Consider the following 26,323-nt stretch of genomic DNA (forward strand, 5'->3'; position numbering starts at 1 on the left):
TAAGGAAGCAGGAAATATCAAATATTTATACAATTTTTTTTTATGAGCTTCATTTGCAATTCTAATCAAATCGGGCTGAATCTTTGTGGGAGACTTCTAAACACTGCATCAACACATTAGGTTTTAATAGAGGGGATGTGCAATGTCAGTCCTTTTTTTTCCATTTCAGCTCCACTGCTGTTTTCCTGAATTTGGAAGTGGTGTAGTGCCACAAACAAGGTCTTGTTTATTCAGTTATCCTTGTAATATCTGTCTTATAACCGTAATGAAGGGATAAAATACTTTTTTAGAGAGATAGGTACTCCAGCTAACCGACTCCACTATTGGGCCGGTATAGCTCCAATCAAACATTTTACAAATTGAAACCGCTGAACATTTATCCCACTAACTTACACATATCTGAAATATATTATTTTCTCTCGTACATTAGTAAATAAACATAATTCTGAATTTGAGTGGAACCTGTGAGTGACTGAGTGACAAATGTGGGTCACCATTATGGAATCAAATTCCAATTAAATTTAAAGGCTGTTACACACAATACTCCACAATAGATTTATCCAACACTATTGCTCCACCTCAAGGCTCTTTGGAAAGAGATTACAAAGATAGATATATGATATGTTCATATGGCAGAAATCCATCACAGTTTTTATCACATAAAGGGGCATTGGTGTAAAGAGAGGGCAAACTCCTGAGTGTAGTGTCAAGGTGCAGTATAGAGGTCACACACACACACACACACACACACACAGACACACTCACACAGATATGCATGCGCGCGCACACACACACACAGACACACACACAGACACACTCACACACAGACACACTCACACAGACACACACACACACACACAGACACACACACACACACCCTGCCCCATGTGACAATTGCTGCCTCAACTCCTATTCAAAACTTTATGAGAAAATGGACTGAAGGATTTAACTCTGGTCATAACAGGAGAGAAGGGCAGTGCCATGATAGCATAGATCAACTGTCCTGCTCTTTGCTTTCAAAGACATCCAAAACAACAACTTTGGTGTTAACACAAATGTTGTTTCCACGGTTAGGACCAGGTCCTTTCATTTAAAGTAGTCTTCATAATAACAGTACATACTATATCTATATAGACCTAAATACATAACTAGAGCTGTACCGAAAATCTGCTTTTCTGTTTTAGGGTAAAATGAAAAGTAAACATATTTTTACTTGGCATATTGATTGATGTGAATAAGTAATAGCCAGGTTAATCTGTAGTGGAACAAGACGATGCATTATTTCAGACAGGGGAGTGTCTGTTCCTTGTGACATAAAAAGCAGACATCAGTAGCAGAGTGTTGGTGCCAAGCAAAATGATTTATTACATATTCAGTCTCTATCCCATTGTATTGCCATGCACCCCGTCCAGACCCAATGTTAACCGTCATATCTCCTTACGTTTATTGCCGCGTCCCACCTTCCCGAGAAATATGATCGACGTTTCTACAGAAGACCGAGGTAGGACTTACTTCTTTTCTTCTTCTCCAATCGTGGTTTAGGGGGCGGAGGCTTTTATTCCATATTCTGGTTATGTGTCAGTTGCTAGACATAAGCGTAACAGTTTACAGTTGGTGTTACTTTCAACATCTAACCCTCAGAGAGAGTGACTACATGTTTCGTCCATCAAGCTTTCAAGGAAATTGGGAATCGCATATTACAGGCTTTGCGCACGTCACTTTTGACACGACACGAACCTTTAAGTTGAATCTGCTTTTTTCTACAGTAGGCTAGCTGTGCAGGAGTGGTCAGAGCCAAAACCAGCTATTCAGATCGGATTTCACCCAAACCAGCTGGGAGAGAGAGCATTTGTCATTTTGATTCCCTCCCCGATCCAGGAAAGCTTAGTCTACCAGGGAGAGAGAAAAGAGAGAGAGCGGGTGAGAAAGGAGGAGAGACGGGGGGGTTCCAAAGGAATTTCCAAGGATATTTATTCTGTTGCCGTAAAAAAAGTGTTGGTCAGTTGGGGGCGAGGCAGAGACCGCGGTCAAGGATGGACGAGCAGCCTCGGTTGATGCACTCCCACGGCGTAGGCATGGCCGGACACCCCGGCCTGGCACAACATATGCAGGATGGCACGGGAGGGACGGACGGAGATGGAAGAAAGCAGGACATTGGAGACATATTACAGCAAATAATGACCATCACAGACCAAAGCCTGGACGAAGCGCAGGCCAGGTACGGTGGCATAGGAAATGATAATATGTTCAAAGCGTTATCAAAATAACAGATTCATGAATTAAGAAATAACTACTGTGCTGTACATTGTAACAATATGATGTGCGTTCATTTCAGTGGGCTATCCAACGAAACAATTAACGCCCACCCCAACGCAACAACTACTCGTAGATGATAAAGTGCGTGACGTTAAAACTCCCTTCAGCCTAACAGTTTTTATCTTGTGAAAGTGAACTTTTATATTAACAGTGTTATCAAACATGTTTTAATGTTTAAACGTGAATGACACTATTAAGCTACTGCAACTATACCTATTCTGAACTGTGGAGCGGGTTGCATCCACTTCTCAATTTCCAAATCGCCTTATCTTGTTACAAACGAGATTACGCAGTAATTCCTCGCCGTAATACATGTTGCGGATGCATTGCTTTTGGATACTTTGTTTCTTTTTAGCCAATGGCAATAAGGATTATCAAAGCACCAGTGCTGTGCGTCGAAATTGAGCCAATGACATCTATTCACATGCTCCTGTGCAAGAATAGATTACATAGGATAGACTGTGTCCTATTCATTACGAACATCCCACTGTGTTTTGAAATTGCAATGACCCTTTCATGTTAATAAATTATAGTTCATTAGGGATCAAGTGTAGTGGCACGACAAGGGTTCCAGATGTGGTTTGATGAGACAGAAGTCTTTTCTCCATTGAAGAATAGCACTATGCTATACAATAGGTGTTTAGACTAGATCACTTTGATTGAAGGGTTGGTTGGTTAAGTATGTCAAATCTGAACAAATATACAATATCAATACCCATTGCAAAGATGAGCGTTATACTTCCTCGTCAAATTGACAGTGATCAAACCAGTCTGCTCATTTTAGATATGATACAAGCACAAGCAGAACACTTTACCACTAACTATTACCATCTCCTGGTCTTATTGAATATGGTTTAAAGTTGTGTGTTTTCTCTTTTTATAGGAAACATGCCCTGAATTGTCACAGGATGAAACCGGCTCTCTTCAACATCTTGTGCGATATAAAAGAGAAAACAGGTAAGGTGAAATTCTACCACATTAAAACAATGACTTGCATCAGCATTTTTATGAAGCAATTATGGCCTGGACAACTTGTGGCCTACACTATTTATAACACCATCGTTTGAATATGAGAAATGTTGATATCATATTTCTCTACATATGTTGTTCAGGTGATCACCCCATAGTCTAACAAAATGGTTCTACAATACAACATGATGCTTTGTGACATCCTACTGTATCTACTATTATCTTTGCATTGTCACTTTACAAATGACCTCAACTAACCTGTACCCCTGCACATTGACTCGGTACCTGTACCCTCTGTATATAGCCTCATTATTGTTATGTCAATTTCTTGTGTTACTTCGATTTGATTTGATTTTTTTCAACTTTAGATTATTTAGTAAATATTTTATTAACTCTACTTCTGGATCTGCATTGTTGGTTAAGGGCCTGTAAGTAAGCAGTTCACGGTAAGGTCGACACCTGTTGTATTCGGCGCATGTGGAAAATAACATTTGATTTGATTTACATTTATTCCCTTAAAACCAAACATCCTTATGTGTGTCAGTCGGTATTTGAATTTGTATTTAATATGGTGTGCCATAGCAGCCACAAACAATCAGAACAGACAGTAGAGAGGACAGGACTTTACCGTGGGACCAAGTTGTTGTCATTGAGCCATTTATTAGGGCTGTACTTTATTCAATCAGTTCTGCATCATCATGTTTTTCCTTGCCAAGTGTTTGTTTGTGATGAGCTTTTAGTGTTTCTACATGCTGATGCTGGCCAGAGGGACTCTCTCTGTTTGGGTTTGAAGCGAGGGTCAAAGTCATGTCGAGGAATTTGGGAAATATAGGCACTTAACACAAGATTAAAAGAAAGATGCGCTTGTCTCTGTTTATGAAAGAAAGCATGTGAATATGCCTGGAAGAACAGTTCTAACCTACTAAATATGTCTCTTTAGAAAATGGAAATCAAACTGCAATCTCTAATACACATCTCCGAAGGCATATATCTCTGAACATGCCTTTTAACGGGATCCTCTTTTGAAATTATTAGAGGATGTTATCAATTTAAAGTGAGAAGTGTTACCAGCTACTATTATGACGGTCTATAACCAGTCAGAGAAATCCGAAAACAAATGGAAGATCAATAAAATCAGTCCGTTGTATCGTCTTCCTAATTTGCCCTAAAGGCTAATTTACAGACATTTCATTACTGTGAGTCAGACTCTGGCGCAGGGCTTAAAAAAGACAAGTTATTAACAGAAGACACTGTGTGATTTTCATTTTAGAAAAAAAGGAAGAGAAGAAATGAAGTCCATTCTGAGAAGTAGCCAGTGAGGTTGGCCCCCTGCCCACGGCCCCCTTACTTCTCAGGAGAATGCTTAGAGCAGGGAGAGAATTATGCCTGGCTCTTTTTAAACTGCCTGGCGTCGCTCTGGGTTCAACCAGAGTTCGTTTCCAAAATGAAGAAGAACAAAGTGACTTGGCCTTTTTCCCCCTCCTCCCCCTCCCCTGCTTCTCGTCTCTTCCCACTGTTCCTGGCAACCAGGAACCTGGGGGCTTCTGACTAAAGCAACTCTCTTGGCCTGCTGACTTTCTACGTCTTAATTTAGAGGGAAAAAATGGTGTTGAAGGTAACGTTTCAACATAGATAACCGTAGATTTTTTTGTTTGTCTTCTACTCCCTTTTCTACTATCTTGAGTGAATTTAGTTTGGCTAATGTTTTGGTCTCTGTCGAGTGTTTAGCCTCCTTTGACAGGGTTTCAGTTGGTCGGTCGGAATTCAATGTACTTGGGCCCTCAGGATAAAAGCACCATGGGGGAATCCCTTTTGAAGAGTTTACCGGTTCACCCCCCCCCCTTTCTGTTTTGGTGATACTCAAGTGCTGCATGCCTTGTGTTGCTGGCGAGAGTCATACTGAGTTAGTTCTCTGATTTCTCTCGTTGTTACATTTGATCTGGATGATGCTTCTCTCAGTGAGTGAAGATGTGCTATCAGCATGTGGCTAAAGTATTTTAGTGCAAAAACAGAACGCTTTGTTATTTGGATGAATTTGATCCAAATAGAAAAAAAGTTCTTAGACCACTTGGTATCACACTATTCCTTCTGTATCTTTTCACACGTGTGTCTAGTTTCTGTTCATCTTGCGGGCGTAGATAGTTTCCCCCCTGTGCAGACCGAAGCCCAGAAATCCACTGCAGCGACAGTAGAAAATGACTCAAACCTTCACCATGACATTTACAGCCAAATGTGCTGAGCGCAGTGTGCAAAAAGAACAGCCTGTAATTTGTCAGGTCCTTTTTATATTATTTTATAAAGAGTCAGCTTCTCCTCAGTTTTACATTGTTGCAGCCAGAGTCTCTGGAGGATTGAGAGGAGAGACTATTAAATCAGCAGGCTTATGTGACTGTTGTGTCCCCTTCCGTGAAAGCACTAAGAGGATATTATAGATATGCCCCTGTAGGTTGGATGTGACGCTGTAGGTTGGCTTTCCTTCTGTAGATCGGATTAAGCATTTAAAGAAAACGTTTTTAATTCAATTGTTTTAAGTATCATCATCTGGATATATAATGCAACATGCAACAATTGCAAAGATTTTACAGACTTATAGTTCATATAAAGAAATCAGTCAATTGCAATAAATAAATTAGGCCCTAATCTATGGATTTCACATGACTGGGAATACAGATATGCATCTGTTGGTCGCAGATACCATTAAAAAAGTAGGGGCATTGATCAGAAAACCAGTCGTCAGCATCTGGTGTGACCACTATTTGCCTCATGCAAAGTGACACATCTCCTTCGCATAGAGTTGATCAGGCTGTTGATTGTGGATGGTGGAACGTTGCCCCACTCCTCTTCAATGGCTGTGCGAAGTTTCTGAATATTGGCGGGAACTGGAACAGATTATGTAGATTATGTCTGCCCATACCATAACCCCACCGCCACCATGGGGCACTCTGTTCACAATGTTGACATCAGCAAACCACTTGCCCACACGACACCATACACGCTGTCTGCCATCTGCCCGGTACAGTTGAAACCGGGATTCATCCGTGAAGAGCACACTTCTTCAGTGTGCCAGTGGCCATCGAAGGTGAACATTTGCCCACTGAAGTTGGTTACGACACCTCACTGGTCAAGACGCTAGTGAGGACAACGAGCATGCAGATGAGCTTCCCTGAGACAGTTTCTGACAGTTTGTGGAATTATTATTTTATTGTGCAAACTCACAGTTTCATCATCTGTCGTGGTCGCTGGTGTCAGATGATCCCACAGGTGAAGAAGCTGGATGTGGAGGTCCTGGGCTGGCATGGTTACATGTGGTCTGCGGTTGTGAGGCCGGTTGGACGTACTGCCAAATTCTCTAAAACAAAGTTCAAGGTGGCTTATGGTAGATAAATTAACATTAAATTCTCTGGCAACAGCTCTGGTGGACATTCCTGTAGCCAGCATGCCAATTGCACGCTCCCTCACTTGAGACATCTGGGGAATTGGGTTGTGTGAAAAAAACGCACATTTTAGAGTGCCGTTTTATTATCCCCGGCACAAGGTGCACCTGTGTAATGATCATGCTGTTTAATCAGCTTCTGGATATGGCACTCCTGTCAGGTGGATGGATTATCTTGGCAAAGGAGAAATGCGCAATAACAGGGATGTAAACACATTTGTGCACAACGCTTGAGAGAAATAAGCTTTTTGTGTGTATGGAACATTTCTGGTATCTTTTATTTCAGCTCATGAAACATGGGACCAATAATTTACATGTTGCGTTTATATTTCTGTTCAGTGTATATGTGTATATGTATGCATGGCGTGTTCCCTGGTTGCTTCTCTCCTTGGTGTGGCATGTAAGTGGTGGGCGCGTGTTGACAGCAGCGATATGGCCTTCCTTTGGAAAGCAGCTGACAACTGAGGCAGGACTGCAATTCCAATAGCAGGCAGAGCAGGCCTTAACTCCTGACCCTGCTCCCCGACCCCCCATGCCCAGCCCACGCCCATAGATTTGTGCTCCCCATAGATCTGTGCTGCGGTCAGCCAGGTGTCATGGCAGAAGATATTTAGCCAGCTTTAACAAGCATAGGGCTGCTCATCAGCTGTGAAATTTACAGGTGGATTGTGTTACTGTTTTCAGCTATTTTAGGAAAGCGTGTGTTTATTTGTAAAATTCCTGAAAGTGCTTAGCATTGTGTTTTTATTTGCCATGTATGTGTGTGTTACCTGTACTTGTGACAGAGGGAAGAGTGTGAGTGTCTGTGGAACCATTGCGGATAGTGGTGCTGGCACGTACAGGTTGACCAAGTAAGAGAAGCCAGACACTAAGACTATGTTTCTGGGTGTCAGGTTACAGGCCAGAACTCTCTCTCTCTCTTGTCTCTCTCTCTCTCATCTCTCTCTCTCTCTCTCTCTCTCTCGTCTCTCTCTCTCTCTTTACCAGGCCAATGTGTGTCGACAGCCACACATTACTCCCAGACTCTGGTCAAATGAATATCTCCTGCATGTTAAATATGATCCCACTTTGAGTTGTCAGAGCTAAAGACCTGGCGAACTCAGTGACCCATGCCATCAAGCTACTAGTTTTCACATTACTGGATAATATGATTGCTGTGCTTTCGATGTTGAGCATATTGCAGCACTGTAAATTGTACCTGTGATTGAAGTTGAAGTCTGGGTTGGTTCTTATATACTTAAACACATCTGGAGAACACTGGTATCCTTTCATTAGACTAGGGCAAACCTGCACATATTTTCTTTGACCAAATTTGCTTTGATGGCTATGTATTTACTAGCTAATGATTTAGTGGTGGACTTGCAGTAAATTTAGTGATACTAGAACGTCATATAACTATTCGGTTGGTTCCATAGCCCAGTAAGCTACTGTAGTAAATGCATCAGCTACATCAGTATTGTGGATTATGGTCTGCTTGGTTTAGCCACGGAGAGTCTGGACTGGACACTGGTGTTGTGTTGTTGTAGCTGCAGTTTTCCAGTATTTAATTGACATGGCAGTCCATGATGAGTTCAGAGGTCAGTGTTCCCTCTCTTTGTTACTCTCCACTCATCTCCGCTGACAGATGGAGGCATTAGTCTGTGATGTGCCGCAGTCTGTCCTGAAACTAATGGCTATGTCCTTGGTTTCCCCACCGTGTAAGCAGGCAGACAGTATATCTGGCCTGCCCTGTTGGAAGTGCAGAAGCAGCATTTTATCCCATCCAGGGTTTTAGTTTCAACAGAAATAAGAGTGAACACAGCTCTCTCTGTTCTCTCATAAATGGTACCCAAAAATCTTTCAAAGTTTTTCCAAAAACGTACGTAGTTTCTACATTGATTAGCCTAGTAGTTTGAACAAACCTCTCAACGCTCTCCCTAGCAAATGTAAATATAGGATAATGAACAAGAGTGGATTTATTTTGTATTTTCAGAAAATATCTGTTGTACAGAAATAGACTAGATGCCTTTACCGGTGGGAAAACTAATGCTTTGTCTTTCCCTTCTGGGATGCTGAAGAAGATTCTCTTCCTATCTACGGTGTAGGACTTTGACAGAGCTAACAGACAGACACACTTCAGAATCACTTCAGTTGTTCAGAGCCGGCAAGACATGACCAGTGTTTCTGCTGTTCCCCATTCTACCATCATCTGAACCCACACTTGCAATTAGAACAGCTTATAAATTATGCAAATGGTGAGTGTGGTAATTGAGACATGTTAATCATGTTTTAATAGGCTAATTACACCCTGTATATCTGAGGTGGGAGCTGGTAATTTGCTATGATAACAGGTCTGGCGATTGGAATGGTCATATGGGGTGGCAGGTAGCCTTGTGGTTAGAGCTTTGGACTAGTAACCGAAAGGTTGCAAGATTGAATCCCTGAGCTGACAAGGTAAAAATATGTCGTTCTGCCCCTGAACAAGGCAGTTAACCCACTGTTCCTAGGCCATCATTGAAAATAAGAATTGTTCTTAACTGACTTGCCTAGTTAAATAAAGGTAAAATAAAAATAAGGTAAAATAATAATAAGGTGGAATAGTGTGTATGTGGGGGGGGTGGTACACTGTTCCTCTGGGTGATCAACAAATAGTTATATTAATACAAATAATTTCCCTTTGGGTGGAATAATGTTCAGTATCGATTCCTCAGGTGAATGTGTCATTTTTTTGGAGTGTGCATAAATACCTAGATATTGGAAGTATTTCATAAAGCTAAAGGGGAAGTTGTTCCCATTGATTTTTGCCACTTGAAATAGCCCATCATCCCTGTATCTACATGTAGCCTACTGTTCAGTTTGTGCTCAACCAAACATTTTCCTCTTGTGTTCTCCCCAACATGTTATACGCCCTACCACTCTATGGGAACAGGTAGGATAAAGAGAGAGAGAGAGAGATATTTCATTGTACAGTACTTATTCAACAATCATATGAATGTATTGTATTTCTATTTACAGACTATTTACAGTCTGTTTACTGCACTCCTCTCAATTTGGTCATCTGATACAGCAGTATCGTATCGGCCATTCTGCAAACGCGGCTTTTATAAAAGGCTTTGTTCTTACTTGTCTGACAGATATCATATTCAGATCCATTACAGTAAGAATGTCTTCCCACTTATCTGACACTAAATTGCTTTAGAGAGGAAATTTGCTTCACAGCGCAGTGGAGTTTTTAGTTTTATCTGATGTTTGTCTCTAATGCAGTTTTCAATCCTAGAAAACAACAACAATAACAAATGAATCACAGTGGAGAGTCTCCTCGACTATTGTTCTTCTTTGGGAGCAATTTGAAGTGGTTTTCTTACATGGTTTTCAAATGTTCATTCATGCAGTCTGAAATTCCATCTGCTTTATTTCTGTCTAAAAAGGTGGTCAAATCACACTCAGTTACTGCAGTACTGTGTAGTTCATATGTGGGATTGAAATGTGTGAAATTGAAATTTCTCAAAGTTTGTACTGACAGATATTGAATATCGATATAGAATATGCATAAAATGCATCCCCCAATTACAACGTCTGCCTAATGTCTCAGTACATGTTTAGATGTTTAATACCTTCAAACACCAGGTTAGGCATACCTAACTTCAAAATAGGCAATGGTATCATCACTCTCATTAGTCAATGATAATTCTTCACATTTTACCAGTGAAATGAGCAAACTGCATCTGCATGTCAATCATTTGATCTCAATCAGTTTAATGGGAATGTGCATTTAGATGTTCTTTAGTTACTGTTTCGTGAGTAAATTAGAGCTTATGGTGTTAACAAACTATATAGCCTTCCTGTATTTTGTTTAAATCAAAGCCCATTGTGTGCGCGTGCTGTTGAGTTTTGGCCCCAAGAAATGAGGTGGTGTTTGTGGTGTAACAGTAACGTTATACTATCATTGTGATCTTCCAAGACATTGATTCAGCTTTGATCTAACTTTACTAAATGAGCACCAGTGTGAGAAGTTGCGCTCCGGTGTGCTCCGGCAGCACTCTGTTGATGTAGAAACGAGAGACGACGTGTGGTTGTTTTATTGAAATCTCTGAATATTTGGCCAAGGAAACATTTCCGGTTGGTCTCAGGGAATTTAAAACAGTTCGTTTTGGAGTTTTTTAAGACTGGATTGAGTGAAGTATAAGCAAATATGTTGAATGAGCAAGTAAGAGCTTCACAAGTTTGATGAAATGACCTGATATCTTTCAGTCTAATAAGGCTATTTACGTACTGTTATAGATCTTCATCAGAAGCACGCTGTTTGGAAGTAATTAAGTGGTAAGGATGCCTAACTGTCCTCTCCAAGTTTAGCTGGAATATTGTCCAAAAGGATTTGAGAAAAATGATTGGTTCACGATAGGCCTATCACATTTGCCTATGTCTCATCTTGCACTGCACAGGATATCAGATCTCAACAATGATTGGAGAAGTGTTTAATATCACCAGTGGGCTTAGCTACCTCATCCTTATAATATACAGTGCCAGTCAAAAGTTTGGACACACCTACTCATTCAAGGGTTTTTCTTTCTTTTTACTATTTTCTACATTGTAGAATAATAGTGAAGACATCAAAACTATGCAATAACACATATGGAATTATGTAGTAACCAAAAACAAATCAAACAAAATATATTTTATATTTGAGATTCTTCAAAGTTGCCACCCTCTCTCAACCAGCTTCACCTGAAATGTTTTTCCAACAATCTTGAAGGAGTTCCCACATATGTTGAGCAACTCATCCCAAACCATCTCAATTGGGTTGAGGTCAGGTAATTGTGGAGGCCAGGTCATCCTCAGCACTCTGTCACTCTCCTTCTTGGTCCTATAGCCCTTACATGGCCTGGAGGTGTGTTGGGTCACTGTCCTGCTGAAAAACTGGACAATGGCCCACTAAGCGCAAACCAAATGGGATGGTGTATCGCTGCAGAATGCTGTGGTAGCCATGCTGGTTAAGTGTGCCTTGAATTCTAAATAAATCACAGACACCATCACCAGCAAAGCACCCTCACACTATCACACCTCCTCTATGCGTCACGGTGGGAACCACACATGCGGAGATCACCTACTCTGCGTCTCACAAAGACACAGGGGTTGGAACCAAAAATCTCACATTTGGACTCATCAAACCAAAGGATAACATTTCCACCGGTCTAATGTCAATTGCTTGTGTTTCTTGGCACAAGCAAGTCTCTTCTTATTATTGGTGTCCTTTAGTAGTGGTTTCTTTGCAGCAATTTGACCACGAAGGCCTGATTCACGCAATCTCCTCTGAACAGTTGAGATGTGTCTGTTACTTGAACTCTATGAAGCATTTATTTGGGCTGCAATTTCTAAGGCTGGTAACTCTAATGAATGTATCCTCTGCAGTAGAGGTAACTCTGGGTCTTCCTTTCCTGTGGTGGTCCTCATGAGAGCCAGTTTCATTATGGCGCTTGATAGTTTTTGCGACTGCGCTTGAAGAAATGTCTTGAAATTCTAGAAATTCTAATAGACTGTCATTTCTCTTTGCTTATTTGAGCTGTTCTTGCCATAATATGGATTTGGTCTTTTACCAAATAGGGCTATCTTCTATATACCACCTCTACCTTGTCACAACACAACTGATTGTCTCAAACGCATTAAGAAGGAAAGAAATTCCACAAATGAACTTTTAACAAGGCACACCTGTTAATTGAAATGCATTCCAGGTGACTACCTCATGAAGCTGGTTGAGAGAATGCCAAGAGTGTGCAAAGCTGTCATCAAGGCAAACGGTGGCTAATTTGAAGAATCTCAAATATAAAATATATTTGAATTTGTTTCACACTTTTTTGGTTACTACATGATTCCATATGTGTTATTTCATAGTTTAGATGTTTTCACTATTATTCTACAATGTAGAAAATAGTGAAAATAAAGAAAAACCATTGAATGAGTAGGTGTGTTCAAACTTTTGACTGGTACTGTACATACTTTCAAGTGCAACGTGACTGCAAGAGACAGGTTGGAATGTCTGTCTGAAATACGGGACAAATCAACCTTTTTTTCTAAATTGGTGGTATTTGAATTTGTTGATAAAATGCGGGAAACGATTGTTTGGTTGCGGGACGCCGGACATAGGGTCACATGTGGTCACCTTATGTCCTACGTGCATGCCACTACATAGTAACACTTGTCAATTCTTTAGAATGAGGGTTCCTTATTCACAGCTGTCGCTTGTTAGGATTTATTTCTCTAGTTTGTAGGCTACTATGTAGTAATGTGGGCTGCTGTACCGCAATGTATTTCAACCTTATCCAATCAGATTTATTTTAAAATATCTTGGTTGATTGCCATATAAACACCCCGTTTATTTATATTGTTTAATTTGAGTGTCTGGGATCATGTCTCTTGCGCCCTCTGCTCACATTTGACTAGTGCAGTGTTTGGCAGCATGGTGGTGTATAAAGGAACCCCCATGGCTGCAGTGAAGAGTCAAACATGAAATGGTGAGAGGCCCTTCCCTGCCCGACTTCGTAAAAATGACACAAATTAATACACTCTACTTAAACCAGAACAAGAGTAATGGTTGCCTTTCGCTGCGGCTTAGGAGCACTGTCAGTCGCTGCTCACTGCCCAGACGGAATCAACACCAATCAATGTTGCTGCTCCCTCCCCGCCTCTGCTCTCACTGGTTAGGATGGTAATAGGACTGCTGTAAAGACACATACACACACATGCATACACATACACACACACAATGTATTCTTTCACACTCACACATGGACGTGGAAGTGTAAAATCAATGTCTGTGTGTGTTTGTGTGTGTTTGTGTGTGTGTCTGCGTATCTATCATATTTTATTTACAAAATAAATAAATATATATATATAAAAAATGCACTGTAATGCAATTACTGTGTTTGCCACCAAAGAAACTACTCAGTGTATTTCTATATTATTTACATGGTGGCATGCTTAATCAGGTGCTACATAGTCAGATGGGGAAGCGCGCTGGGCCCGATGCTTCAGCAGTGATTGGATGTTTCAATTACTGATATTAATGCCTTGGTGTAGTGACTCATGCAGTGCAGATAGCACCATTCATTTCCATCAGGACAGGGGGGTTAGATGGGTGTGGAAATGTCTCCCTCATCGCAGAGTAGTTTCCCATTTAAATGCCGGGAGGTGCTGACACAGACACACACGTGCCTTGCGCACACATGTACATGCACACACACACAGACAGACACGCATACACACACATACACACACACACTCCCTCTCTCACTCTTTCACACACACATGTTCAGGTGGATTGAGAATGGAGGAGAGGTTGCCGTGGGTAACGCATAACGACGAGGTACTCTCTCGCTCTCTCTGTTAGCTATTCTAATTTATGTTAATAAACCTTGCCGTTGCCGTGAGAGACAAAGGGGCCACACATGAGTCTCTGTCAGCCTCCCACCTTCAGCAGGAGGAAAGGACCAGACAAATAACAATGCAGAGAGAGCGAGCGAGCGAGCGAGAGAGAGAGAGAGAGAAATTTAGCATCCCATCTTGAGTCGTTTGGGGTCTGCAGAATCAAACCGCTTCACATCCACAATCCCCAGTGTGCGTGTTTGTGTGAGTCTCTGTACTCCGTCTATGTGTTTGTGTCGCTGGTGAATTTAAATGTGGTTTTGGATCACTTCCCGAGGTGGACATGAGTGACATCCCAGGTAGTGTTTAGCACAGCGGGGTGAGAGCAACAGTTTTAACACAGGTCAGCTCTTGGCTTGGCTGCTTGGCAACAGATCACAGGAAAGGTCATGTCTGGGAGCCAGATAGTAGGGGTCCTCTGAAGTCCCTTTAAAACACCCAGGGAGAGTTCTTCAAGGAGGGCTGGAAACCCAATAACTTGGACTTAAAGAGTGTCCTGTGATGTAGACTTGGTAGTAAGAACACAAAATACTGTTGTTTCAGATGGTGAATCAGGAGGACCAATGCTATTTGGTGTAGTTTAATTGTGTTGTACCGATTTTCACAGTTCTATTGTGAGAAGGATGTGAATGTATAATCTGAAATGGTTTGGCTATTTGTGGTGTGTGTATGATATGTCCAAACTAATATCTGTTGACCATGATGACAACCTTTAGGATGGAACTAAATCTCATGCTACAGATTAAATACACTTTGCATCATGCAGCTTATTCTCACTATGTCATACTGCATATATCCCAAAGATGTTAAGCTGTTGGTTCCCCCCACCCCTCCCTGCTGTCTGCCAGCTTGCCTTTGGCAGTGTTAGTTCTGGACAGTTAACTCCCACTGATATGATGTTAATTGCTGTCATTTTCCTTTTTAGCTTGAGCATAATCAGAAAATTATAGACTTCTCTAACATGTATTATTAGACCACATCCCCATCACATGGACACCTTACCCTTGGAGCACGGAGTTGGGAAAGGCACAGGTGGCAGGTTTATGTGAGTGTGTGTGTTTGTGTGTCTGTCAGTGTGTGTGTCGCACTATTTGAGGAGGGGGCGAGATGCATTGCATAACAACTTCCCCTCGGAAAAATGGAAAGTGAGTCGAGAGGCATGTGTTGTGAATTTAACGACACTTCACGTGAGTATGTCTCCAAGTGTAAAGCTGACATATGCAGGCCCTGTTTCCCTATCTGACTATCTCTATACGTTTTGACATATGATTGATCATCAGATGTTGTTCTTCATTTGCCTAGGTGTCATTTCTCCTTCATTCTCTTCCTCTCTCGTCATCACTGCTATGCTCCATGGTAAACATGGCTGTTTTACGACACAGGGGCGTAAATAGATGTTGTGGTGATATTGAGGGCTGGCTAACTACTACACTCACACCACCGAGGCTAGGGCGTACTTTTTGAATGAACTTAAATGTATTTAAACGATATTAAAGTGTATACCGTTTATTAAAACTAATTGGATTTGAATGTGTAGCCAAAACCCATCAAAATAAAATTGGGATGTGCAAATGTAGCCATAGCCTACACATGTTTTATTATTATTATTATTATAAAAAATGTGTTATGTACAATACATACCCACAAGTACAGTTGTCCTGTTGCAGTACATTATAATACATTTTCCAGACCTTTTTCCTCTCAAATGTCAACACTAATATCCCAAGTTATTTTGGCCAATATTGTGTCACTGTTGATCTGAGGAGCATTTAACTCTTCTATTGTGACCTTTGATCTTTGATCTCCTTTTGCCCTCTTTACAGCCTCTACTAGCCTGCTCGTTTTATAGGAGATGGCCTTCGACAACATGTTTAGCAGTCTCCTTCCACGAATACATAAAATCCTATTATGTCCCCATTACTTCCCTTTATAGTGTCCCTCCTCTCCTTCGTCCTCTCTCTTCACCGATACTATGAAGACAATTCGTAAAATACATTTCAAAATTTGCCTTGAGTCTACAGGTATGTGATGCCGCGGTTAGACACGCTTCCAAATCAACCACAAAACCGGGAATCCAAAACTCAGATAGTATAATGTATTTGCCAGACTAAGGCTACACGTTTCCAATTTAAAGCCTAATTTCTTATGCTATCTTCCATTTATGAATAAAGCAAAAGCGATCCGATTTAAACAGAACACATCCGGGTGTAGTAGCAGCTTTCTTTAGATCAGATTTAAATAGAACACATCAGGGAAAAGTAGCAGCTTTCTTTAGATCAGATTTAAACAGAACACATTAGGGTATAGTAGCAGCTTTCTTTCGATCAGATTTAAACAGAACACATCAGGGTGTATGAGCAGCTTTCTTTAAATCAGATTTAAACAGAACACATCAGGGTGTATGAGCAGCTTTCTTTAGATCAGATTTAAATAGAACACATCAGGGTGTAGTAGCAGCTTTCTTTAGATCAGATTTAAATAGAACACATCAGGGAAAAGTAGCAGCTTTCTTTAGATCAGATTTAAACAGAACACATTAGGGTGTATGAGCAGCTTTCTTTAGATCAGATTTAAACAGAACACATTAGGGTGTATGAGCAGCTTTCTTTAGATCATATTTAAACAGAACACATCAGGGTGTATGAGCAGCTTTCTTTAAATCAGATTTAAACAGAACACATCAGGGTGTATGAGCAGCTTTCTTTAAATCAGATTTAAACAGAACACATCAGGGTATAGTAGCAGCTTTCTTTAGTTCATGGAGTAGCAGTCAAAAAAATAACTCCATCCCTCAGGCCTAGCTGAGCCATAATGCCACACTACTAAATACTGTAGCTATAAGGAAGGTGTAGGGGGTGCATACTGGCGGCAGAGTAGTCAGGCGCAGGAGAGCAAAAACTGATTTACAACAGCGCAGTTTAATAAACAAAACCACTGTAAACAGAACACTAACTCAATGGGTAAAACAAAACCAATTACACACCAGCATAACATGCACAAGCACTACAATAAACAATTCCGGACAAGGACATGGGGGGAAAAGAGGGTTAAATACACAACATGTAATGATGGAATTGAAACCAGGTATGTGGGAAGACAAGACAAAACAAATGAAAGGTGGATCGGCGATGGCTAGAAGACCGGTGACGTCGACCGCCGAATGCCGCCCGAACAAGGAGAGGGACCAACTTCGGCGGAAGTCGTGACAGTACCCCCCCCCCTTGACACGCGGCCCTAGCAGCGCGCCGACACCGGCCTCTGGGACGACCCGGAGTGCGAGGCGCAGGGCGATCCGGACGCAGATGGTGGAACTCCTGCAGCGTACTCCTCCTCGACCGGCACCTAGCACCTTTCCTCCGGACCGTACCCCTCCCACTCCACGAGATACCGAAGGCCCCCCGTCCGACGCCTCAAATCCAGTATGGAGCGAATGGAGTACGCCGGGGCCCCCTCGATGTCCAAAGGGGGCGGAGGAACTTCCTGCATCTCAGACTCCTGGAGCGGACCAGCCACCACCGGCCTGAGGAAAGACACATGGAAAGAGAGATTAATACGGTAATCTGGGGGAAGTTGTAACCTATAACAAACCTCGTTCACTCTCCTCAGGACTTTAAATGGCCTCACAAACTGCGGACCAAGCTTCTGACAGGGCAGGCGGAGGGGAAGGTTTCGGGTCAAGAGCCAGACCCGGTCCACCGTGGCCTCACTGCGGTGACGGTCTGCGTTCTCTTTTTGGCGCAGCACGGCCCGCTGAAGGTGAACACGGCCAGCTTCCCATGTCTACTCCGCATGCCTGAACCAGTCATTCACCGCAGGAGCCTCGGTCTGACTCTGATGCCAAGGCGCCAGAACCGGCTGGTACCCCAGTACACAAAGGAAGGGAGAGAAGTTAGTGGAGGAGTGGCAAAGCGAGTTCTGTGCCATCTCGGCCCAGGAAACGCCGCCCACTCCCCCAACTGGTCCTGGCAATAGGACCGCAGAAACCTGCCCACATCCTGGTTTACTCTCTCCACCTGCCCATTATTCTCAGGGTGAAACCCTGAAGTAAGGCTGATCGAGACCCCCAGACATTCCATGAACGCCTTCCAGACCCTAGACGTGAACTGGGGACCTCGATCAGACACTATATCCTCAGGCACCTCATAGTGCCGGAAGACGTGCGTGAACAAGGCCTCCGCAGTCTGTAGGGCCGTAGGGAGACTGGGCAGAGGGAGGAGACGACAGGATCGCGGTGTCCACAACGACCAGGATCGCGGTGTTACCCTGTGAGGGGTGAAGATCGGTAAGAAAATCCACCGACAGGTGCGACCAAGGCCGTTGTGGAACGGGTAAGGGGTGTAGCTTCCCTCTGGGCAGGTGCCTAGAAGCCTTATACTGGGCACACACTGAGCAGGAGGAAACATAAACCCTCACGTCCTTAGCCAAGGTAGGCCATCAGTACCTCCCGCTCAAACAGCGCACTGTCCGACCGATCCCAGGATGACCAGAGGAGGGTGACGTGTGGGCCCAATAGATCAACCGGTCACGAACAGCAGACGGGATGTATAGATGCCCAGCGGGACACTGGACGGGAGCGGGCTCTGCACGTAATGCCTGCTCAATGTCTGCATCCAGCTCCCAAACTACCGGCACCACCAGGCAGGAGACGGGGAGTATGGGAGTGGGATCCATGGACCTTTCCTCTGTGTCATACAGCCGGGACAGTGCATCTGCCTTCACGTTCTGGGAGCCTGGTCTATAGGAAAGGGTTAACACAAAACTGGTGAAAAGCATGGCCCACCTTGCCTGGCAAGGGTTCAGTCTCCTCGCTGCCCGGATGTACTCCAGATTGCGGTGGTCAGTCCAGATGAGAAAAGGGTGTTTCTTCCCTCTCAAGCCAATGTCTCCACACCTTCACGGCCTTGACGACAGCCAACAGCTCCCGTCCCCCACGTCATAGTTTCGCTCCGCCGGCTGAGTTTCTTCAAGAAGAAGGCACAGGGGCGGAGCTTTGGTGGCGTACACGAGCGCTGAGAGAGCACAGCTCCTATCCCAGCCTCTGATGCGTCCACATCCACTATGAACGCCAAAGAGGGATCCAGATGGGCCAGCACGGGAGCCAAGGTAAACAGAGCCCTCAGGTGACTAACAGCCCTGTCCGCCTCAGCTGACCACTGCAAACGTACCAGGCCCCCCTTCAGCAATGAGGTAATGGGAGCCGCTACCTGACCAAAACCCCAGATAAACCTCCGGTAGTAGCAAACTCTAAGAACCGCTGCACCTCCTTTACCATGGTGGGAGTCGTTCAATTACGCACGGCTGAAATGCGGTCACTCTCCATCTCCACCCCTGAGTTGGAAATGCGATACCCTAGGAAGGAGACGGACTGCTGGAAGAACAGGCATTTCTCAGCCTTGACGTACAGGTCATGCTCCAACAGGCGACCAAGCACACTGCACACCAGGGACACATGCTCGGCGCGTGTAGCGGAGTATATCAGAATGTCATCAATATACACCACTACACCCTGCCCGTGCAGGTCCCTGAAAATCTTGTCTACAAAGGCTTGGAAGACTGATGGCCCATTCATTAACCCGTACAGCATGACGAGGTTCTCAAAGTGCCCTGAGGTGGTACTGAAAGACATCTTCCACTCGTCTCCCTCCCAGACACGCACCAGGTTGTAAGCGCTCCTGAGATCTAATTTAGTGAAGAAGCGTGCCCCGTGCATTGACTCAATCGCTGTGGCTATGAGTGGTAGCAGGTAACTATACCTCACCGGGATCTGGTTCAGACCCCGATAGTCAATACACTGGCGCAGACCTCCCTCCTTCTTCTTCACAAAAAAGAAACTCGAGGAGGCGGGTGAAGTGGAGGACAGAATGTACCACCGACACAGGGATTCTGAGACATATGTTTCCATAGCCTCCGTCTCCGCCTGTGAGAGGGGATACACGTGACTCTTGGGAAGTGCAGCGTCTACCAGGAGATTTATCGCACAATCGCCCCGTCGATGGGGTGGTAATTGAGTCGCCTTCTTTTTGGAGAAGACGAAGGCCAAATCGGCATATTCAAGGGGAATGCACACGGTGGAGACCTGGTCGGGACTTTCCACCATAGTAGCACCAACGGAAACCCCTAAACACCTCCCCGAGCACTCCTGCGACCACCCCGTGAGAGCCCTCTGTGGCTAAGGAACAGTGGGGTCATGACAAGCTAACCAGGGTAGGCCTAGCACCATGGGAAATGCAGGAGAGTCAATAAGGAAGAGACTAATTCTCTCCTTGTGACCCCCCTGCATCACCATGCCCAGAGGAGTGGTGGCCTCCCTAATCAACCCTGACCCTGGTCGACTATCTAAGGCGTGAACGGGGATGGGCATAGCCACGGGAACAATGGCGATCCCTAAACTATGGGCGAGCGATCTATCTATAAAATTCCCAGCCGCGCCTGAATCGACGAGCGCCTTATGCTGGGAATGCGGGGAAAACTCAGGAGAAGTGACATACACAAACATATGTGCAACAGAGGGCTCTGGGTGAGAATGGTGCCGGCTCACCTGGAGTGACGCATGAGCGCCCTGCCTGCTGCCTCGATACCAAGAGGAACCAACCTGGCACCAAACTGCAGTGTGACCTCTGCGGCCACAGATAGTGCTCGATTTGGAACCCCCTCTGGTCTCCCTGCCCACCGCCCCTCCCAGCTCTATGGGTATCGGAGAGAGGGTGCGGGGGGATGGAACCAACAGACTCTGATCTGAACGTCTGCGGATAGCCAGCAGGTTATCCAACCGGATGGACAGGTCCACCAGCTGGTCGAACGTGAGGGTGGTGTCTCTGCAGGCCAACTCCCAACGGACGTCCTCGCGCAGACTGCAGCGATAATGGTCGATCAGGGCCCTGTCGTTCCATCCCACGCCGGCAGCCAGGGTCCGAAACCCCAGGGCGAACTCCTGGGCGCTCCCCGTCCCCTGCCTCAGATGGTAGAGGTGCTCATGTTCGACCAGTTTGAGGAGTTCACCCGTCTTCACCTACCCGCCCGAGGGTAGAATGGCGGGTGAACTCCTCAAACTGGTCCAACGCCGCATCTCCCTCTCTCCAATGAGCCAGGTGGACGGTTGCCAGGTATAAGTCCAGCTGCAACAGGAACCTCTGGCAGTTCGCAGCCGTCACATTGTATTTCTGGGGAAGGGAAAGACGAATCCCACTGGGACCAGGAGAAGGAGGGGCGCGTAGTGGAGACCCCGGTTGTGCTGGTGGAGGCACTGGGAGAACTCCCTGTCTCTCCCAGCGGTCCATTTTCTGGACAACGTGGTCAATGGCGGTGCCAAGATGGTGGAGCATTGCTGCGTGCTCCCGGACGCACTCCTCCACTCCTATACCCGGGGTACCTGCTCCTGCTGACTCCATAAGTTGGGTCCGGAATTCTGTAGGGGGTGCATACTGGAGGCAGAGAAGTCAGGTGTAGGAGAGCAAAAACTGATTTACAACGGCGCAGTTTAATAAACAAAACCACCGTAAACAGAACACTAACTCAATGGGTAAAACAAAACCTGTTACACACCACCATAATGTGCACAAGCACTACAATAAACAATACCAGACAATGACATGGGGGGAACAAAGGGTTAAATACACAACATGTAATGATGGAATTGAAACCAGGTGTGTGGGAAGACAAGACAAAACAAATGGAAAATGAAAGGTGGATCGGCGATGGCTAGAAGACCGGTGACGTCGACCGCCGAACGCCGCCCGAACAAGGAGAGGGACGGACTTCGGCGGAAGTCGTGACAGAAGGTAAACAGAAGGGAAAAAGGGGTGTGCCCAGGTGAGACTCCATATTTCTTTCAAATAACCATGAAAACCAAAAGCATGATTTCATCAACCATACTCCATAATTAATAATGAAATATTTATATTTATATTCAATAAGTCAATATTTAATTATTCTAATTAGGCAAAACATAAACATTTATTATAAGACTAAAAGTAAGAGAATTTGGCTCCAGCAGATACGATCATATTGATAGATTGATATTGGGAGAGCCTATGCGTTGTAAAGGAAGGGGGGTTAAGAGCTCTGTGCATAGTTTAACCTTGATAAAACAGTTGTTTCAGGGAGCCTGATTTTCGCCCATCCGTCTTCATCCGACAAGGCCCTGCTGAAGTATGCTAATGAAGCCAGCGGAGGGGAGCACCGTGTGCGGTTAAATGGGGCGTTGCGAATGTGCGGTGTACCGCGCCGCTAGGGTGATACTACTTACTGTCCAAATTTAGTGTGTCTTCTGTGAACGAACAGAAACCCCACACACACCCCCCACCCCTTCTTTCTGTTCCTCAACGGCACCACATTCAGAATATACAGCCCCTGGGTGGATGGGGCCTCTCATAAAACATTACTACCATGTAAAAAATTTACACTTCCACCCACGTCCTTGTTGATGTTATAGCTGTTTAATGTTTTGTGCTCTGCCATTTGTGTATACAGTATGTGTGTGAGAGAGAGAATACAGAATATGTGTTTGTGTGCATGTGTGTGCATGTGTGTGCGTGTGAGTGTGTGTTTCCAGTTTGGTCTGTTTTATTGTGCCATTTGAGGAATATGTCTATTTATAGAGATCATTTGGGGAGTATTGGGGTGTAATAGTAATCATTTTTACCATAATAACTGTTTGTGTTTTAAGAGTAAACGCAGTGCAATGAGCTTCTGGACCCCATCACCAATAAATCAGGTTCAAGGTGTCACGCCCTGACCATAGTAAGCTGGTTTTTCTCTGTGTTGGTTGGGGCGTGATGGGGACTTGGGTGGGTCATTTAGGTGAATTTGTATTTTTATATTGGCCTGATATGGTTCCCAATCAGAGACCGCTGTTTATCGTTGTCTCTGATTGGGGATCATATTTAGGCAGCCATTTCCCCTTCGTGGGATCTTGTCTATGTATAGTTGCCTTAGTGCACATCAGTAGCGTCACGTTTCGTTTGGTTGTTTGTTGTTTTGTTCAGTGAGTTTCGATTTATTAAAATTATGTGGAACTCTACTCACGCTGCGCCTTGGTCCGATCCTTACGACGAACGTGACAGAAGATCCCTCCACCAACAGACCAAGCAGCGTGTTCAAGAGGAGCAGGGATCCTGGGCCCGGGAGAAAAGTGAGTGGAGGACATCCTGGACCTGGGAGGAGGTAATGGCAGGGGACAAGACCCTGCCATGGAAGCAGGCGGAGGCAGTAAAAGAGGAATGGCGACGATACGAGGGGACACAGCTAGCACGGAAGCCCGAGAGGCAGCTCCAAAAAGATTTTGAGGGGGAGGCACACAGGGAGATTGGCGGAGTCAGGGTTTAGACCTGAGCCAACTCCCCGTGCTTACCGTGGGGAGCGTGTGACTGGTCAGGAACCGTGTTATGCAGTGATGCGCACGGTGGCTCCAGTGCGCATTCATAGCCTGGTGCGCTCTATTCCAGCTCCCCGCATTTGTCGTGCTAGAGTGGGCATCCAGCCAGTACGGGTCGTGCCGGCTCAGCGTTTCTGCTCTCCAGTACACCTCTTCGGACCAGAATATCCTGCGCTGGCTTCACGTGCTGTATCCCCAGTGCATCTTCACAGCCCAGTGCGTCCTGTGCCAGCACCCCGCACTTATCGAGCAAAAGTGAGCATCCAGCCAGGACGCATTGTGCCAGCTCTACACTCCTGAACTCCAGTGCGCCTCCACAGTCCAGTATGTCCTGTGCCTCCTCCCCGCACTCACCCTGAGGTGCGTGTCTTCAGCCCGGTGCGACCTGTAACGGTCCCACGCATCAGGCCTCCAGTGCGCCTCCACAGTCCAGAGCTTCCGGCGACGGTTCCCAGTCCAGAGCTTCCGGCGACGGTTCCCAGTCCAGAGCTTCCGGCGACGGTTCCCAGTCCAGAGCTTCCGGCGACGGTCCACAGTCCGGAACCTCCAACGACGGTCCACAGTCCGGAACCTCCAGCGACGCTCCCGAGCCTCCAGCGACGGTCGGCGGTCCCGAGCCTCCAGCGGGGGTTCTCAATCCAGTTCCTCCGGCGACAATCCACGGTCTAGAGCCTCCGGCGACGATCCACTGTCCGGAGCTTCCGGCGATGTGCCCCGCACCGGAACCACCCCCGACGCCCTGCGTCATCCATCATAGATGCCCACCCGGACCCTCCCCTATTGAGTCAGGTTTTGCGGTCGGAGTCCACACCTTTGGGGGGGTGTACTGTCACGCCCTGACCATAGTAAGCTGGTTTTTCTCTGTGTTGGTTGGGACGTGATCGTGACTTGGGTGGGTCATCTAGGTGAATTTGCATTTCTATGTTGACCTGATATGGTTCCCAATCAGAGACAGCTGTTTTTCATTGTCTCTGATTTGGGATCATATTTAGGCAGCCATTTCCCCTTTGTGTTTTGTGGGATCTTGTCTATGTATAGTTGCCTTAGTGCACATCAGTAGCGTCACTTTTCGTTTGGTTGTTTGTTGTTTGTTCAGTGAGTTTTGACTTATTAAAATTATGTGGAACTCTTCTCACGCTGCGCCTTGGTCCGATCCTTACGAAGAACATGACACAATGTTTTATTGTTGTTGTTTGATATATATTTGCTTCCACTGTTTGGTGTTAAAACTGGGAAAATATTATCGTCAGCTTTTGTTATGTTGAATTCATTGGTTTTGGCTTCATTTGCCTGATAAGTTGTGTAGGTTTTTGTGTTTGTGTTTTGTTTGTTTATTTATACTCACGTGGCAGCATTATGATTGATTTCCTCTCTCACTCTTTATTTTGTTGTTCACTTCACAACTCATTTCAGAAAGTAGGCCAAAGGAGAGGACTGGCTGGAACAAAAACCACACATCTCTCCTCCATCGTTACCGACACCACACATATAAAGCTGTCAATCAACTACTCTACTGCTTGGCCCTGTGTTATGACATACTGGCTGTGTGGGTGGGTCCTCAGCGTGATGGATGGCACCCACAGCCTATCAGGCAGCACAGAGCATCCATCTCTGTCTGGAGCCTGTAAAACAAGCTTGGGAAAGCAGCCATGTAGTTCTAACCACCATTGGCCTCCACTAAAAAAAACATTAACATTAATGAAGGATGGCTTTTAAAGTTCCCTAGTAATAGGCTGGAATTAAATTTATGAGTCAGACGGTTGGCCGGAGAGACGTTGTGATTAACGGTTGTGGTGGATGGATGGGAAAGAGACCTTTAAACCGTTCAATTTGAAGGGGAGATTTGACTGGCAGATGAGCGTCAACATAGAACATGCTTCTGTATCATCATGCCTCTCTCAGTCCTCTTCCTTCTGTCATCGAGCTGTAAACTCTTTCTCCTGTCTCCTCAGTGGCTTATTGGAGAAACAGAAAGGTGTGTGCTGTTTGAAGTGACCACTGAAATAAAAGCTGCCACTCTGTGCTGTTGTTTTGATAGTGACGTTCACATTGGACCCCACTGTTATTGAAAAGCCTTTCTGAAATGCTTGCGCTAGGTAACTGCTGAGCTTTTGGTGCTAGTGAAAATAGCCACACTATTTTAATACAGTCTACCTGCCACTTTACCTGGCTGACAGGTCATTTTTAGACAGGTGACGTCAGGCTGCCATTGACGACGACACTGCACCTTTCAGTGGTGGTGGAGGCCATAGATTACTGTAGCAGCACAGGGTAATCAAACACTAAAAAGTTCTGATTGCACAGGCAGAACATCTATTTCAGAATGCTAAAGCATCCTGCTTATGCTATTCAACACTGCAGTCCACCACTGTATACTGCAGGAAAGTACTTAGATTGTCATAGTGCATCAAAGGGAGAGGGGTTTTGTTTTACCGCCACCTCCTGTCATCAGAACTGGCATTTTAAAGGGAGATTTAGAAATCTATTTTGACCAAACTGTGGCCTGGTATGTTACATAGAAGTAAGGAATATCAGCAGACCATGAACAGCCTCTCTCTCTCTCTCTCTCTCTCTCTCACACACTCACTCACTCACTCACTCACTCACTCACTCACTCACTCACTCACTCACTCACTCACTTACTCCCTCACTGATGTTTTCTCTCTCTGTCCCTCTCTCTGCTCGCCCCTTCTCTGCTAACCTCTGATGCCATTAGGAAGGGTTGAGGGGATGGCGGGGAGGGTGGGAGAGAGGGTTCTAGGCTTAATGAATTCCACTGCGTCCTCCCACTCCCCCACCTAGTTAACCCCACCCCCTTCGATGCTCAGGGTGTC

General features: G+C 44.9%; 1 protein-coding gene across 3 annotated transcripts in view; it reads left to right on the forward strand.

Moving 5' to 3' along the window:
- Positions 1–1,517: 1,517 nt before the first annotated feature.
- Positions 1,518–26,323, forward strand: part of LOC112260542 (pre-B-cell leukemia transcription factor 1) — a 59,960-nt gene continuing 35,154 nt past the window's right edge. Inside the window, exons 1-2 of one of the 3 annotated variants that reach the window (XM_042328800.1) lie at positions 1,518–2,218; positions 3,200–3,273. In XM_042328800.1, coding sequence (XP_042184734.1) covers positions 2,034–2,218; positions 3,200–3,273 — 259 coding nt within the window. In that variant the 5' untranslated portion in view covers positions 1,518–2,033. The remainder of the gene's footprint in view (positions 2,219–3,199; positions 3,274–26,323) is intronic. The other 2 variants (XM_042328801.1, XM_042328802.1) reach the window with 2 other exon arrangements.

The sequence above is a fragment of the Oncorhynchus tshawytscha genome, linkage group LG10 (genome assembly GCF_018296145.1).
Source record: "Oncorhynchus tshawytscha isolate Ot180627B linkage group LG10, Otsh_v2.0, whole genome shotgun sequence".
Lineage (NCBI taxonomy): Eukaryota > Metazoa > Chordata > Actinopteri > Salmoniformes > Salmonidae > Oncorhynchus > Oncorhynchus tshawytscha.